The sequence below is a fragment of the Alternaria hordeiaustralica genome, assembly GCF_023758085.1.
Source record: "Alternaria hordeiaustralica strain BMP 2776 chromosome Unknown scaffold_23, whole genome shotgun sequence".
Lineage (NCBI taxonomy): Eukaryota > Fungi > Ascomycota > Dothideomycetes > Pleosporales > Pleosporaceae > Alternaria > Alternaria hordeiaustralica.
The window spans coordinates 235,670-252,892 of record NW_026056795.1 but is presented as its reverse complement, the minus strand read 5'-3'; the positions used below and the strand labels follow the sequence as shown (position 1 = coordinate 252,892).

General features: G+C 52.1%; 5 protein-coding genes across 5 annotated transcripts; 3 read left to right on the top strand and 2 right to left on the bottom strand.

The window, feature by feature from the left end:
- Positions 1 to 2,547: 2,547 nt before the first annotated feature.
- On the top strand, positions 2,548 to 4,536 carry J4E84_008710 (uncharacterized protein; the record flags this gene model as incomplete). Its single annotated transcript, XM_049391280.1, has 2 exons — positions 2,548 to 2,692; positions 3,023 to 4,536. The coding sequence occupies 2 exons, from the start codon at positions 2,548 to 2,550 to the stop codon at positions 4,534 to 4,536; spliced, it is 1,659 nt and encodes a 552-aa protein (XP_049240982.1).
- Positions 4,537 to 6,158: 1,622 nt separating this feature from the next.
- On the top strand, positions 6,159 to 6,918 carry J4E84_008709 (uncharacterized protein; the record flags this gene model as incomplete). Its single annotated transcript, XM_049391279.1, has 3 exons — positions 6,159 to 6,303; positions 6,373 to 6,480; positions 6,548 to 6,918. 3 exons carry the CDS (start codon positions 6,159 to 6,161, stop codon positions 6,916 to 6,918), a joined length of 624 nt encoding a protein of 207 aa, XP_049240981.1.
- A 224-nt stretch (positions 6,919 to 7,142) lies between these two features.
- Positions 7,143 to 9,476, bottom strand: J4E84_008708 (uncharacterized protein; the record flags this gene model as incomplete). The annotated part of the gene is made up of 1 exon (XM_049391278.1): positions 7,143 to 9,476. One exon carries the CDS (start codon positions 9,474 to 9,476, stop codon positions 7,143 to 7,145), a length of 2,334 nt encoding a protein of 777 aa, XP_049240980.1.
- A 2,202-nt stretch (positions 9,477 to 11,678) lies between these two features.
- Positions 11,679 to 13,203, bottom strand: J4E84_008707 (uncharacterized protein; the record flags this gene model as incomplete). The annotated part of the gene is made up of 2 exons (XM_049391277.1): positions 11,679 to 12,820; positions 12,870 to 13,203. 2 exons carry the CDS (start codon positions 13,201 to 13,203, stop codon positions 11,679 to 11,681), a joined length of 1,476 nt encoding a protein of 491 aa, XP_049240979.1.
- Positions 13,204 to 13,609: 406 nt separating this feature from the next.
- On the top strand, positions 13,610 to 16,633 carry J4E84_008706 (uncharacterized protein; the record flags this gene model as incomplete). The annotated part of the gene is made up of 4 exons (XM_049391276.1): positions 13,610 to 14,055; positions 14,107 to 15,360; positions 15,425 to 15,643; positions 15,694 to 16,633. 4 exons carry the CDS (start codon positions 13,610 to 13,612, stop codon positions 16,631 to 16,633), a joined length of 2,859 nt encoding a protein of 952 aa, XP_049240978.1.
- Positions 16,634 to 17,223: the final 590 nt, after the last annotated feature.

Genomic DNA, 17,223 nt, shown 5'->3' with positions numbered 1-17,223 from the left:
GTTTCTCGATAGTCGCTAGCGGCGTTGGGTTGCCACGGAGGATGAACCAAAGATGCTGTGCGAAGCAGATGCTAGTACTAGCCGCCAGTGCAGCCTTGAATATCGTGGTAAAGAGTATTGACACCGCGGAGGCTTGGGATTGCGTTAGGTAGCTTGTATCGGTAAGTGTGCCGTCCAAGTTCCTGACAAGAAGATAATGACCGAGGGCTGAAAGAAGGGCTGTAGACGGTTAACGAGATTTCTTTCTGCGCAAGTTTGAACTGACCCGCGAAGAGGAAACCCATGATCATCGCTACACTTTTCCATTGCGATGCACTTTGACACTCGCTTTCGGGAGCTGCGAAACGTTCATCCTTTACCTCCCTCGACATGCTGGTTGGGTTCAATGATTCAGGAGAATGCAAAGCCTGCGTTTCATTTCCATCGTTGATGTGGTCGACGACGGTGCTTGCAGAACCTGAACGATCACGCTCATTCTCAAGAGAAGCGCGCTGTGGTTGATTTGGAGAGAGCAGCCTTGGGGCCTCGCATGAGGAGTTGACAATATGACTGCGCGAAGAGCCCGAGTTGATGCTTATGGCTAGCTGCGGGCTATGATGTCCAGATGTCGGTGCCATTGTTCAAGAAAGTCACGGGTGCGTGGAACGGGAGTGAACGAAGAAGGAAAAACTACCTAAGTAGCTTCGGGATCGCCTTTGAGGATGTGCCTCGCCAGGACCTAGTAGGGAAAAGTCGAGACCAATACCGATAACCCAAAATAGCACCAGGAAGGTGCATCTGTTGTTTATTATGCATGAGGCATTCATGGATCTGTTGGCTCACCAAGACCTTGGAAGCTGCTCTTGCAGGAACGCGAAAGTGGAATATACCTAGGTAAGCTAATGGTAGGTAGCTACCACAACACAATATAAAACAACCAGGCCCTTAGTTGGGGTTCTAAAAAGATGTATTTATTCGCAGCTTTGTGTTGTATGCCTCTACTTTTTCGCGTTATTTTATCGCGACGTAGTAATGCATAGTAGAGGCAGGAAGTGTTGTTCTAAATTGTTGCCCAGGTATTTCCCACTTTCGCGTTCCTGCAGGAGGAGCTCATTGCCAGCCAAACGATGGACATTTGATGTGATACTACAGCTACGCTAGAAAGCTCACGTCAGATTGCCCCTCGACTGGTGCGAGGCTATGCTGCAAGAACTCTGGCATATATGCGCTGACCACTTACAGTATGAAGATTGGTTCATGATGCGGCTGTGCTGTCGACTGCCGTGATTGGCCTGGTGCGAAGCTGTGACAGCTTCCTGAGGCAAGAGCTTTACACGAGCAAAGTACATTCTACCAGACCTCGGTCATTTGGTGCTTCCTTCGTCTCGCACAACACGAGACGAAAATCGTTGTCTCGTGAGGAGAAACACGGTCGGCCGACGGCAGAGCCTGCTACGAACCAGAAAACGAACGCTTCCAGTGTGCCGAGACTATCCCCAACCAAATAACTGCTCAAATCCAAATCGACCATTTGACTCATCCTACTGCTCACGTACATATGACATATCGCCTTTGGACTTCTCAACGGCGAGACTTGCGTGAACTAGCAAGCATACAACATGTGCATCACCTGCAACTCTGCGACGCCAGAACGCCATTCAGGTGACTCTTTCGGACGTTCTTCGCTCTTACTACACCGTCCGACAGAGTCGTTCGCCCATCACCAGTATCACAAGGGAGCATCACTCTGGATTCCGTTTCATACCCCTGGAGGCTCTGGTTTGCTCGAGGAGGACTGCAGCTTGGAGCAATGCCTTTCCGCCTGCTCGTACACCGCCCTAGATTTCAGCTCAGCGTAGGCAACAACGCGAAACTGCATGCCTGCATGGCAAATTGTTCGGATACCAGCAAAGTCACACTGTAGTTGTCGCGATCCCAAACTCTGGGTGGGATTGCGGGAGGATCGGCGGATCTCATCATTCTATTTCCCGTCACACAAACTTATCATTCCCCTGATCACTCCGTCATAACAAACCTCAAGGGTTACAACGCCATCAGAAACAAGCCCCAGCGCTTTATTGGACCCCAAAGGCTTAGCAGTGGCTCGGTCGCGAATCCGGTCTCCTAATTCGTCGTATTCGCAGAGTCCCTCGCTAGGCGCAGAGTCAGCCACTCCCGCGACCTCGGGACCCACCCATCCACCAGCCTGCACCAGACCGTCGCGCCCTTTGCGGCAGGCAGGAACGCGCCAGAGCTGTCAGGAGGCTCTCAGCAGTCTTATGTATATCCACTCTGTCCTGCGACGATCCGTCTGCGTTACATCCTTACGTCCACGCCCTGATCATCAGTGCGCGATTTGTGCAAGGCTCCATACCCTACCACGCCTACCTACCTAGGTAGGTCCCAAACCGCCATCGCGCCTCATACAAGAAAAAGGCTAAACAGGTCTGCAGACTACATCAAGCCAAAAACTTGCAAAGTAGGTGACCCAACGTCGACGTAGACTCCACGGTGTTTAGGTTTCGGTTGGCGTCATCGTGAACACAGCAAGCGCGCCGTCCCGAGGTCATGTTGCAACCCCCCGAGCCGGCCTCGAGGCCGCTCAGTATAAGGACGATGGGTACCAGTGCGACCCAGCAGGACAAGACTGGAGAAACCTGGAAGATGAACGTTACCAAAGAGAATTGCTGGGAGGATTTGATACTCACGCTAGGTACGTCAAGTTGGTTCGCTATGTGGGGGAGGGTCCAGCACGCGTAGCACCTTCTCTGTCTTCCGCGCTCGCGTCGGAGGGGTCTGCTCGCGAGGGCACCTCATACAAGGAAAAAGCCGAACACCCTAGAGCCTACATCAGCATATAAACTTGCAAAGTAGACGACCCAACGTCAACGTAGGCTCCAGGGTGCTCGGCGTTTCCCTTGAATAGGGTGGTAGCGCGACGATTGCGCGCGCAACGCTACGAGTGCTTGGATATGTATAGTCGAATCTGGACGCAGTTGTGGCATTTACTAGAACTCTGAGCAGATACTAACAAGATCGATAGATGGGGGTGGCATTCGCGGCTACTCAAGCCTCCTGATCATCCAACGCCTCATGCACGAAATCGCCGAAGCCGAACGCCGAATACAAGCAGACGAAGGCCCCGTAGAAGGCAGCGAACGAATCGAATTCGACGAAAACGAGCTACTGCCATGCCATTATTTCGACTACATGTACGGAACCAGCACAGGCGGCCTCATTTCCGTCATGCTGGCTAGGTTACGAATGAGCGTACCACAGTGTCTCGAACTATACCGCAGAGTGGGACATGAACTTTTTGGGCATAAAAGGAGCGTGGTACCACTTGCTACCAAATACCATCATGAGCCTTTGGAGAAGGCCGTGCGAGATATTGTGAAGCAGTACTGTAAGGAGCACAATAAATGCACAGGAGACGATTGGCATCCATGGGTTCTGGAGGAAGAGGATACATCAGCAAGAGTGCTATTGAATGAGTCAGGGGTAGGCTCCTTACAGAGCTCGACTACGTGGTCAAGTGGTGGTGCGCCTTCGGTCAGAGGCAAGCCAACAGAGCGGATATGTCAATCAATTTGCCTCACAGCCACCCACTCCGGCCAAATCGACGAAGCCCACCTCCTCCGCTCATACAACCATCAATACGACCCCGATATTGCTCCACCTTGGGTCACGCCTTACAACGCCGGTGCCGACAAGTTGAAGATATGGCAAGTAACGCGGGCCACTTCAGCAGCTCCTTTCTACTTCGAGATGCTCACGGCCGATATTGGCAGCGGCAAGAATAAAAAGCGCGTGAGCTTCAAAGATGGAGGAATTCGCGAGAACAACCCCTCCTACGCTGCCTATAGTGAACACGCCTCGCTGAAGGGCGACGATACAGAGCCAGGACTGTTGCTTTCTATCGGAACAGGACGACCAGATACCTCGAACGACGGATTCGCGGCAGTTTGGCCTGGTCCGTTGGGCAAAGTCAAGGCACTGCAGAAGTGGAGCGAGAAGTTGGCTGTCTTCAAGAATGTCTTGATCAAATATACCGAGGGCGAAGACCGTCATAAGATGATGCGAACAATAGCGAAAGGAGAGCATCGATGGTATAAGCGCTTGAATGTCGACAAAGGACTTGAAGCCTTACCACTCGACAACTGGGTAAAGGGACCATGGACAAACCCCCAAACAAATGAAAGGAAAGAAGTGCCTGGTGGTAAAACCCTTTCAATTATGGAGGATGCGACAAGGGCATATCTTGAAAGAGACAATATCGCCAGTCCAGGAGGCCTGACTGAATATCGGCCTCCTAAGATTGTTCTTCAACAGGTTGCGGAGAGACTGGTGAGGCATAGAAGGCTAAGAGAAGCAACGAAAGCAGAGGATCTCAGGAGATGGCAAACGCACATGGGTCAGTGGCTTACTGGAGAACTTAAGCCAGAGGATGCCATGCGCATACCTGTCCAGCCAGCGCCTAGAAAAGGATCACGGGGCTTCGTGTCAGGGTCGCGGCCCATTACGCCCAGTGGCAAAGCTCCCGGCATCGCTTCGTGAAGTCCCGAGCTTTCCGGACGATTCCGAGATTCGGCTTTCGTCTCCTACACAGGTGGTCACCAAAGGCTCTCGCATACGAAGAAGCTCGTTTCTTATGAGTTGCACCTAACACTCAAAGTCTACACTGAGAATGTACACTCTGCTGTGTTCAACATCGACACATCATCGAACACAGCAAGGTGTACATCTCCAAGGTGTGAGGATACAACTCATGAAAACGAGCTTCTTCATAAGTCAGCATGACTCCCATGCGCACAGCCACGATTCATACCCACCGCCGGTGTTGATCAACCGCCCGTAGCTTTCTGCAGAGCATAGCGCCTCGCACCGGCGCACAGCATCAGGGCTTTCTCTGAGTTGTCCCTTCGAGTTTGGAGTTGTACTGACCGTCTGAAAGACACTTATGTCCATTTCACATAGCATGTAGCATAGCGGCGCATCAAGATACCATCTCTGTTGTTATATTTCGGTAATAACATTCACTCTTCTTGCTATTCCCTGGCCACTGTATTCCCATGCGACCACCTCATACAATAAAAAGACTGAACAGGCCTAGAGCCTACATCCGCGCTAGGTCACCTATTTTGTACGCTTCCAAGTTAATGTAGGCTGCAGGCCTGTTCAGGTTTTTCCTTCGTTGACATGCGACATCGATGCAGGTTTCCTGCAAATATAGCAACCTGTTGTTTGCGACATCGCAGTTTCAACAAAACCAAGTCATACCGCCTTTACAGCCTCACACGACGTGCGACTGCCCACCACGTAATCGATGGCGGTGCGGGCATGGAACATGTACATTGCTCGCTTGGCTCACACTTGGCAGGAACATCCGCAGAGCTTGGTAAAAGCCTGATCAAATCAGAATCCCAACGCTTCGGCAGGCAGGTGAAGCGGGGAGGATTTCCTTAGTCGACGAGAGGGCCTGACTCGATCCACATCACCGTGACCTCATGCAATAGTATTGCATTGATCACTCAACCGCAACCCACAAGTTCTCCGCATCGTCACGTTGATGGCTGCCAAGACCCACTATTACCGAAGCCATGTGGTGTATCCTGCTTTTTTTAGACGTTTCTTGTAACTTTCTCTTGAAGACTTGGCTACGCGTAGGCGTGTGTGCTGGTCGCAGAGCTGTCGCGTCGCGGCAGGCAGTGCTGCGTGCGACACAAGACGATCGTCCTGGACAAGCAGCCCAATAACCTCACCCGCCAAGCATTTAGGAAGCGACGGAGGCTTGGCACGCCATCTAACTCCATGCTTGGACGTCTGGCGACAAGGCCTTGATCCCCATCTACCCCATGGCAAACCTCCGCCCGTGATAACCGACAACGGGCCGATGTTGGATGGGGCGCAGGGCGGAGTCTACTGTCAGACGTAATCCCCCCGTTGTGATGTCAGCCCTGCGCCTGTGCTAGGAACAGCAGCGTTTGATTGGATGCGCATGCAAGGCCGTCTGAGAAGGGAAAGTAGGCACGCGAGCAGTTTCCGCTGGTATATAGTTCCCCCATACTTCCCACGATGAAGGCCATCACCAACGCAATCCACCGTCTTCACTACTCAACAACAATACAATACTCTACAACTCTCGCTTGAGATTACTACTACCAACGCCTTCCACAACAATGCATTTCCAGAAGCTCGCTATTGTCTTTGCCCTTTCGGCCATCGGTCTTGCTCAGGACGTTGACCGCGACGATGTCCCCCAGCAGTGCCGCCAAGTTTGCGATTCAGTCACCAGGCTGACACGCGACTGTGACAACAGCACCAGTAAGTTTTCCTTCATAAACGAGTCTAGTTCAAGCCAGTGAACACTCATATACTAATTTCACATTGTAGACGACGACATGGCCGAGCGCCAATGCATCTGCAACGGCCAAAATGCAAACACTGCTGTCCCCCTCTGCGCAGCATGCATCATGCAGAATGGAGGAGAGATGGACAATGGTACGCCTTGACCTCCTCTCTCTACCTACAACCCCCTCTCTCTACCTCTATACTAACACTTACACAGACGTCAACGACATCGTCCGCGAATGCTCCTTCAGCACCACATCCTACAACCCATCCGCCGCTTCTACAGCACCCCCGGCTTCTGCTTCCGGTACGTCTGCCGCTCCGAACGCTTCGAACGCTTCTTCCAGCGGTCCCGGTCCCATGACTACCATGATGTCGGGAACTGCTTCGCGTCCTTCTGGTATGCCGTCTAACACCGCTTCAGCGACGGGTGCTTCTGGTTCCGGTGGCCCTGGTAACGGTAATGGTCCTTCGGGTACGGGTGCTGCTGGTTCCGGCGATGGCCCAGGCAATGCTGCACCCGCCAACATGGCTTCTGCGGCTTTGGGACTGAGTGGTTTGCTCGCGGCTGTTGGACTTGTCTTGTAGATATGGTTGCTGCAAAGCTTGTTAGTAGAAATTATGGGTGGTATGGAGGTAATTTATCAGGTGGATGTTGCTGCTGCTGTGGGCTAGTTGGTTGACGAATTCAATGAAATCTAATATCAGACATAATGTCCAGCCTATGTGACTGATTCCGGAGTTGCATCCATTGCTTTTGCTAATCTACTGACCAGGCTCAAAGAAATCGCTATTCGCTAAATCGCATTCGCTCACTGAGAAAACATGCTTCTGATCTCCGCATCCTCCTCCTCCATCTCCGCCAGCTTCTTCCCTGGCAATCTGACAGCGCGATCAAGCGCAACAGGCAAACCCCTGTGCCTACCCCTCAACATAACCAAGATCATGACAATCTTGCTTCCCGTGTACATGCCACCACTGAAACTGTATGACTGATCCGGCAAACCGATGCTAATCCCAATAGTTGTGTATCCACTCACAATCTCAAACAGCATGGTAAACACGCTGTATGTACGCGGGTCCTCGATAGAGTGGTGTGTTTCGATGATCGCGATGAGGAAGAGCGCAAAAGCTATCCACCACACATCGTGCGACAGCTGGCCACGAACTTGCTGGCTGATGAGGGAAGGAGGTCGAGTTGGCGGGTGCGAGTTGAGGGAATGAATCGACATTCGATTAAAGTCCATAGTCACTGCTCGCTTTAAGGGCGCAGGGACTGTGGGCACGTTGGCGACACCGACACCCTGAAAGGCTGTCATGCGGTGCTGAAGTTGACGGCCGACAAAGGCAGTGCCGCGACGGCCGACTTTACCCAGAGACTTGATAGGCGCAAGAGACGTCTTCTCGTTTTGTGATACAGCGGTGGTCAGAGAAGGCATCGCGGCGTCGACATCAAAGAGCGAGCTAGATGCTGAGTGCAGTTGTTCTGGCTCAGCCTCGTCCCCCTCGTATATGCCCAATGAGCGTTCTTCGTACACATTGGTCTTGCGCATAGTGATGATATGAGGGTACGCAGCGGTGTAGAAGACAACGAGCCACAAAACCTGTACGTCAAAGTACATTCCCGAGGGCGAGACGATAGCGTAACCTCCCGTCGGAATCGAGAAGCCTTCGAACAGTGAGATGAAGATGCGCTGCCCAAGTGGTATGACTTCCAGCGTCGGATTCCCAATACTGAGAATGAGAATCAGGATCCAGTCTACAGTTACAAACGAGCCGAAGGTTGCGATGAACAGCCATGTGTCTCGCGCAGGAAACATGCTCGTGTACACACGGCGTGGGAATTTGAGGATGAAGTCGAAGCCTTCTTTCCACACGCCATACTCTTTGTCTTTGGAGAAGAGATCGAGAAGTGTGGACATGCTCCAGATGAGGAAGCGCACAAAGACAGGGAAGGCTGCTGGTCCGGCGAGCGACAGTATCGTTACGATGACGAGGACGTAGTATGACGACTGGAAGGGTATAAAGCCTGCGTCTAGTAGCGTAAAGCCGGCGTTACTGTACGCAGAAATAGCGAGAAAGATGCCAGCCCACCAAGGATTTTGCGCATTAACAGCGCAAGCTTCCTTTTCATAGACGGACATGTAGGCTCCTAGTGCGATTCCACCGAAGAACTGCCAGAGTATGAAGTATGCCGGTACGAACATGGAGAGAAACTTCAGCGCGCGGTACTCGACACCACCCAGGTACTCTCGCTGATCTGACGACAGGTTGAAGAACTGCCCGTTGCGGCCAATGTTGCGCTTTTGCTCATTGACGAAGGTCTTCACGTTGAAGCTATCGCCTACTCCAGACTCTTCGGCCAGCGAGCGGCGACGTTTTGAGATGCTCTGTTGACTCTGTACGTTGTAGATTGAATGTCCTGTTGTCGTTGCTGACATGGGTCTTTCGTGGGAGATGCGTTCTCGTATGGGATCCAGAAAACCGACATGCTGGGCCAAGCTCCTTTCTCTTGCACCAGGTGATGTGGGCGATAATCCGGGTTGCGCTTGGTTTTCCTGGATTGGCGTACTGGGTGGCATATCCTCAACGCATGTTTCCAGCGGCGTGGCCAACTTAGATTCTGCTTTCGGCTTACTTCCCTTCTTGTTCTCTCCAAATGATCCCATAATTGGCAGCCCAAACATAGCTCCTGTCATTCCCACTACAGCCCCGACCTCGCCCTTCCGCGCATTCCGCCTCTCTTTCTCTGCCTCAACAATATCCTCGAACCTCTTCTCGAAGATGTGTTTCCTGAAAGCAACGGTGAAGTAGCTAACCAGTACCTGACTTCCCATCATCATCAAAACGGCCAATTCCGCTTGCTGGAAAGTGGTGAGCTGACTAACGTTCACGGAATTGAGTCCAGCCGCAGTCATGGCGCTCATGCACATGAACATAGAATCCCACCATCCAATGCTTTTGGATGGATTTGACGCGCCCCAAAAGATAAGCGTGCCCAATAGGGTAACGCTGATGAAGTAGGCATAGTGAAGTGTGATGAAGTTGACCGGCGGAATGTATGGCTTCACGGTCTCAACAAGCGTGCGTATCTTTGGATGATCAGCCTGAAAAGCTTCCCATCGGTCTTCAATCCGATCCATCATTGCTCAGTCGTAGATGCAGTAGGCGACTCTAGATGGGGCAAGTGCAGATCGTATCGGTTTCGGGTTATCGGAGTAGCATGTCGCGCAAGTTGTTGAGAAACTGAGATTAATCGCTCGTAAGAGTCGCACAAGAGTCGCGGTGTGTAAATCGAGATTTAGAACGGAAAGGATCGTTTGATCAACGCGCGATAGATAGTCAAAGAGAGTATAGAAGTTTGTTAGAGTGGGATTGAAAGTCGAAGAAAGGAATGTGAAGTGACGTTTTGGCTGATTGCGCGTGTGCTGGCGAGTACGCACGCCCGAAATAGCGATAGGGGATAAAACAGGGTCTAGGGTGGCGCGGACACGCCGGGAGAGGAAGGGCCGACCCTGCAGACCAACGAAACACCACGATAACGTTCATCCACATCGTCTTTATGCACTTCACCGCCTCTCTCGACTTCTTCCAAGTTTCTATCTCTCGTGTGTTCGCATGGCATGCATAGATCTGCCCATGATACACCTGCCTTTGTCCTATCTCCCATTGAACGTCTCCGGCAACATTGTTCGTGGCCGTGCTTCTGAACTTTGCGATGGCTGTTGCAATCGAGTGGGCTACCTAGTGTGTCACAGACGTACAGGCCTTGCGTATCCACATTCACGTGCTCACCGGGTAAGGCTGAAGAACCTTGGAACAAATTAAGGCTGTAGTCGGGTTCACGCGGCAGGTGCGAAGGGTAGAGGATTAAGAGCGTGGATATTGTGATCTTTGGTCGGTAGCCTCACTACGACCGCTACGGTAGAGCGCGGTCATGATGAATCGCAGCTTGGTCATCAATGACTTTGGTATACCAGGAGTCGGATAGGCCTCCTTACCAACAACGTCAACTCCATTGGCCCAATGTGCATCTGTACCATATGAATCTCTCTGGACAACCAAATCATGGTTCTGGTTTCTTTCAGTTCAAGGCACATTGGTCACAAGGGGAAAAAAGTTTAGAATGTATGCATGGTTACATGGTCGCTTCAACTTGGTAGCGAAGTTGAATATTCTTGCAATTTCTTGATATACAAAAGTTTCGAGGTCTTCTCTTATCTCACCAAAATTCCCACCAACACACCAATTCCAAGATATTGAGTCTCTACAACTGAACACGAAGAGAGCTCAATTGTTAGCCACGCTCGTCAACACACACAAAACACATACTTTGTCACCATACACCGCGTTTCCAACCATCCACTCTCACCAACCATCGAAACAAAATGGGAGAGATACACCCACGCCCTCCTCAGCCATTGCACACCCGCACGCTACACCATTTCAAGATGATCGAAGATCTAACCACAACCCTGCACGAAGACATACAGCGACAATACCAGTACCACAGGGTTATGTACGGAGATCTAGAACACGAGTACCTATTCCGAGCGATGCTGGCATGCGATCAAGAGATGAACAATCTCGTCATCGAGTACGAGAGAAAAGTACCACAACACGCATGTGGAGAAAGAGAAATCAGGCTATGGGCCGGTACTGGCGAAAGAATCAAGCAAGCTGCGCTTTGGAAGGAATTCGAAAAATCTTGGTGTCAGTTGCCAAGCCCTCGTGCACAATACAAGGGTATTGTAACCCAGTTTCAAGAGGTGATTGTTTGGTGGGGTGGAAACTCGACTGAAGTTTTGACACCTTCAGTCGTTCGTTTTAGTTTGGTGCCGTCGCCGCGGTCCTTGGCCGAGGAGCTTGATGCTACGGATCTGAATGAACAGGATAGGGAGCTGGCTGAGAGCTGGCGGGGAGGAATGGGCATTGTGGAAGGGAATGAGGCGGCTGTTGGTATTGCTGGTTCAGTGGAGGGTGACGGTGAAAGCAGCACCGCATCAACCGAGAGCGATGACGACTCTTCACCCAGCCTGGAACTGGTCCCCCAACGCGATGATGGTAAGGGTGAAGAACACGCAGTGCTGCTTCCCAACGATCCAAGCGCTGATACACTATTCATCGGGGCGACGCGTGAATGCATGACCGGGGACGGTGGCTACTCTGGTGTGGTTTTCGATTGAATTTGTTCATACCAGCTTTGTTGGTGGCCTACGTTTCTTGGTGTACTTATAAGCGCGGAGTACTTGAGCTTGGGTGTTGGAAAGGTTTCGGACTGTCAGCGTTCGATCTAGTTTATTCATGTCCCATCATACATCTGTTACACTCACGTATGCGCGCCTCCGTCATGTGAGCTTGAACAGCTTCCCGCCTACACCATCCCACTCTTCATCCCACCGATGTTCGCTCTCCTTGAGTGCGCCCTCCTTCAGCGTCTCTCTCAGCCTTGTATCATTGCCGAAGAAAGTAGCCAGATGCAAGGCCAGCTCCTCAGAGCTTTGGAAGCCAAGACCGTTCACACCTTGCTTGACGAGTTCGGGCCAGGCTTCAAATTTTCCCCAACCCACGACCGGCAAGCCTGCGCCAAACATGTCGACCACTTTCATCGGCAGGTCAACGCCGGAAGACGATGTGTGCAGAGAGACTCCTAAATCAGCGGACGCGAGTAGAAGCGCGTAGTCGGAGTGTGTGAGCCACGCTGTCTTGATAACGACATTCAATAGCTTCTTCTGTTGATTGAGCTCCCGGATCTTCGAAACGTAATACTCCTTTTGGGGGCCTTTTCCAGTGATAATGGCAAGAATCTTTGGCAGATAGGTCTTAGACGTACACTCTGCAGAATAAGCTACGAGAGCGTCGAGGAGAAGCGAGAAGTCCTCGTCGGCAGTCCAGGACGTGGCGCTGACGATGAGTTTCCATGGCGTCTTCAAAGTCGCAGAAAGATCTGAGGCGTACTCTGCTGTTTCTGGTAGTCGTGCGAGAAACTTATCCCGACCTCGTTGTTGAATCGGCTGGAAGATAGAGGCTGGGCGATCGTGCAGTGCTTCTGCTGTCACGCCGTAGTCATTTTTGAGCACGCGGGCCATGGCGTTAGTCACCGTGAAATGATGCGATGCAGCCTTTGCAAAGATCTTCTCGTACTTCTCAGAGATCTTGACAAGAGGGTGGTTGTCGCCAAGTTTCATAGCCAGAATGGTGTAACCGAAGTTGTGCCAGTCGATGACTAGATCAGTACGTCGCAAGAAGCATACCAGGCTTGCTACAGCGAGAGTTGGTATCGAAGGTGGGTTTTGCACGAGCGTCCATCTTGCGGGCTTAGAGCGGTAACCGAGTGCGCGATACAACGACCATATCTGCCAAAGGACTTTGAGAGGTGCTAGAGCTGGAAAGAGAAGTTTGCTGCTCGAACGCAGAAAGCTTGGCGCTGGTGACAGTGGAATGATCTCGATCAGAGGATTTGATACGATCTCAGGAAGGATGTCCGACTCTTTGTGGGTTTAGCCGCTGGCAATGTCTTCAGGACAAACACCACTAACCTTGATAGCCGATTAGGAACACTTTCCCACCATGTTTGGCGATGCTGAGAGCGTGGTATTGCATGCGCGGCGACCGTCCTATGTCTCCCAATACCACCACCTGCACCGAGCGGCCCTGCTTCCATAGCATCGGCTCTTTCCCATCTTTCATCTCCATTTTGATTCCCTTTCCATCCTCGCCCACAAACCGAAGCGGCTTATCCTTGTACGGATCATACTGACTGGGCAGCGTCAATAGCAGCGCAGTGAACAGCGTCGACAACGTCACAACGACGCCTAGTATGACAGAAAATAGGCTGCCGTCCTTGTCGGGCGAGGTGTGGTCGTCGAACATTTTGGTGTTGTGTTGGTGCTGTCCAATTGCAAGGCGGCTCGGGCAAGCGTGGCAGCCGCCGCGTGCGTCAACGCCAAGGGCTAGCCACGAGATGCGGAGATCTGAGCCGGGGTAGGACCGAAAGGGGAAGGCGCTCAATGACAGTCATGTCAATCTGTAAGACCCCTGAAACTTATTGATAGTGCAGCAACGCGCGCCGCTATCGAAACACCAAGACGCCAAAGCGCTGCGTAGCCTCATTGCAGCACACTCACGCCTGCTGGCTGCGGTCCACGTTGCTTTTTCCAACACCGCCATCTCAAGGCAATTGAGCACCGTTCCATCGCGCATCGCGAGCCCCACTCGGCCAATTACCTTCACCGAGTCAAGACGACCCCATAGCGGGCGGACGAACGTGGCGTCGCGAATGGCGTCGACGTATGCGCTGCCTATCGCGCCCACCTCGCACACACACAGCCATGGCCGCTCGTCGTCACAATACACACCGGATCCCTCGTCGTACGCGAATGGCACCGTGAACGCTTCATCGCCCGCCAAAGACCACGGCCATCGACACACGCGCTCTGACATGAACGGCAACGGGCATCTACACGGCGCTGTGCGCTCGCCGTATGCCGAGTACAACAGCCCTGCGCATGAGCATGAGCACGGGCATGAGAGGTCGGGCTCCAACGATTCCACCTACACGCTGAAGCCGTTCTCGAATGGGAGACCGAAAGGACGGGCGCGGGGTGAATCGGATCTGGGTCGCTCACCGGCCAGGAAGACACCTGCCGTTGAGAAGTATGGCTTCTCACCGGTATCACCCATACAGGAGTCTCCAGCGCATGTGCCGCCTCCTCCTGTTTCTTCGTAAGTACCGCCTGCGACGATCATGAGAACCACAACTAATCGACTGCCTAGATCATGGCTAGAACTTCCCGAAGCCCTTACCGCGCTCCTAATACCTCTCCCGTATCTTTTCGCCGCATTAGCATACCCCAGCGGCGTCAGACCGCCTTCCGAGCTACCGTCGAGTCTATCAGAAGCCGTGGCAGAGAAATCACCCGAACTCGAATACGCGACCGCAACAAGTGGCTTCCCGTTACTACATGCGCTCGCCCTCTCGTCTGGCACGCTGCTGCTGGTCGGTGTAATAGCCAAAGTCAACTCCAGTCTACAGCCACTCGACAGGCGGAAGGAGGAGAAGGGCACTTTCAATATCAGCAATGCGCCGAAACGCATGGCTAGCAACATACTCGGCGTCCTACTGCCGCTCTACGCATCTTTACACATAGGAGGAGCGAAGACAGCCTTAGCCATGTTAGTAGCAGTCGCTGCAGGCATAGGTGCCCTAGACCAGAAACCAGGGAAACACACACCTTGGGACGATATTCGACGAACATTGAGGACCAGGAAGGTGACCTGCGGGGCTCTTCTCATGAGCATGTCGGCTGACATATTCACCTCTGGCAACGTCACAGGTAGCTTGGTCGGCTATTTGGCCCTTCTAGTATCGCTGCTCCTGGTACCTCCGCCTCTTCCCACAGCAGGCTGGTCGTTGATGACCGGACCAAAGAGTCAGGACTCATACATGACTCAAAAGCCATCTCGCGCATCGCTGCCAAAACCCTCTTCGTCATTAGTGAATAGTACCGAGAACCAGCTACTCACCATTGCTTCCGGTCTTGTACTCACTGTCACAACTATTTTGTATTCACTTGTTTCTTCTGCCACGCCCTCTTTGTCGCATCACACCCTTGGCTTCTCAACTTTATCGGTTGCATCCACTACGGCGCTCGTTTTCCTGTCACTTCCCGCATCATTACGGAGTCAAAAGCAGGTTGGATTGAGACTGAGCGGCATTCTTATCTTCGCCCTGAGCTTCTTGGAACACCAGGCTCTTAGTCATTTCAACATCGCGTTCCCTTGGGTTTGCGCTATGCTAATCGCTGCGGTCGCCGTCGACACTCGTTCTTCTGTACCCCATTCGCACGAGCATGGACATGCAGGACACAAGCATTCGCATGGTCATGACCACGGCCATAATCACGATCATCATCTTCATGGAAATCATTCTAGGATCTCGGCATTCCTTATCGCGCGCGCAACTCCAGGCTCGATTGTGCATAGCGTGCTGATCGAGCGGGATTCGCGGCGCATTGCGTACTTTGGCGTGTATGTCCACTTCTTCCTACTCTGCAGATTCTACGCTCCAAATTGGCTTAACTAACTTTAACAGACTTAACCTTTCCTTCATGATGGTTCAGTTCTTCTACGGTTTCGTTAGTGGATCCTTGGGGCTGCTCACGGATAGTATCCACATGCTCTTCGACTGCGCTGGTCTCGCCGTGGGACTTGCAGCAGCAGTGATGAGCAAGTGGCGCCCCAATGCCCGCTTCCCATACGGCTATGGCAAGGTCGATACGTTGTCTGGCTTTGCAAACGGCGTCTTCCTTTTGTAAGTTATCATGACGTATACTTCTCCGCGTATATACTGATCAGAACCAGGCTGGTCAGTCTAGAGATCATCTTCGACGCCTTTGAGCGCCTTTGGGAAGGTCACGAACTCCAGCGTCTCAATGAGCTTTTGATTGTCAGCATCCTCGGTTTCATCGTTAATATCGTGGGCCTAGTAGCCTTTGGCCATGCCCACCACGGCCATGGACACGATCATGATCACGGACATGAGGGACATGACCATGGACATGGCCATTCCCACGACAACGAAAATATGCAGGGAATCTTTCTGCATATCCTCGCCGACGCGCTTGGCTCTGTTGCAGTCATCATATCTACTCTTCTTACAAAGTACTATGGTTGGTCTGGATGGGATCCGATAGCGTCCTGCATCATTGCAATCCTAATCTTTTTGTCAGCGATCCCGCTGGTCAAGTCGAGTGGCGCAAGACTCATGCTGAGTATGCCCAACGACCTCGAGTATAGCATTAGGAATACCTTGGGCGAACTGGGCACGTTGAGAGGCGTTGTCGGATACGCGGTACCAAAGTTTTGGCTTGAAGACGAAGGTGCTGCGCACGCGGAAGCACACGCAAAGGAGGACCATGATTGTGGAGGCGGCCATAAGCATGACGATCATCCACACGATCATCACGAACATGATCACTCCCATTCACACGATCACGGCCACTCTCATTCGCATTCTCACGACCACGCACATTCTCACGACCACGGCCATGATCACGGACATGCGCATTCACACTCGCATGATCATCACGACCACGACCACGACCATAGCCACGCACCCAAGCAACGTCGCATTCTCGGCGTGATTCACATCATTGCCAACCGCATGGCAGACCCAGAAGACGTGCGTGAGCGCTCGCACCAGTTCCTGAAGGACCGGGGTATGGATGTAGTAATACATGTAGAGAAAGAAGGCGAGGGACGGTGCTGGTGTGGAGGTGGAAGTGAATACAAGATCAACTAAGCATCCGTGAAGGGGACTACAGCTTGTTTTTCGACAGTTTTGTTAATGCATGCATGGTATGGTAGCAGGTAGGGAGGATGTACAGTAGGAGAGTTGGATAAAGCTTGTATATCACGATATAGACGGAATGAGCTCTGGATCATCAATGCGTTTCTGTGTCGATGGAATACTCATGGAACTGGTAGAACGCAATTCTTTTGTACTTCTCCGTCGAGTTATGAACTACATCATAATCTCGGCGGGGAAGAACCAAAGAATCGCCTTTTACCAGTTCCATGAGTATTCCATCGATGCAGGCGTAGATCCCATGCAGAATTTCGTTCGACCTCCTGTGACACACAAATTTCTTTCAGTGCAATACACAATTTACATGTGGGAGGCTAGAACTATCTTATTTATATTGTCTCGGTTCGAAACAGTCAATGTCGGGCTTGGGTTCAGGTCTTGAGAAGCCGCTTAGTTACGCAAGTGCTCATCACATGCATCTGGCCGCCCACGCCAGACGACGACTGAAACCCTGGCGCAAAAGTGGCCGACCTGTCCTGCAATGTCGAAGCACCATTCACATGTTGGAGTCGTTGGAGTCAGTT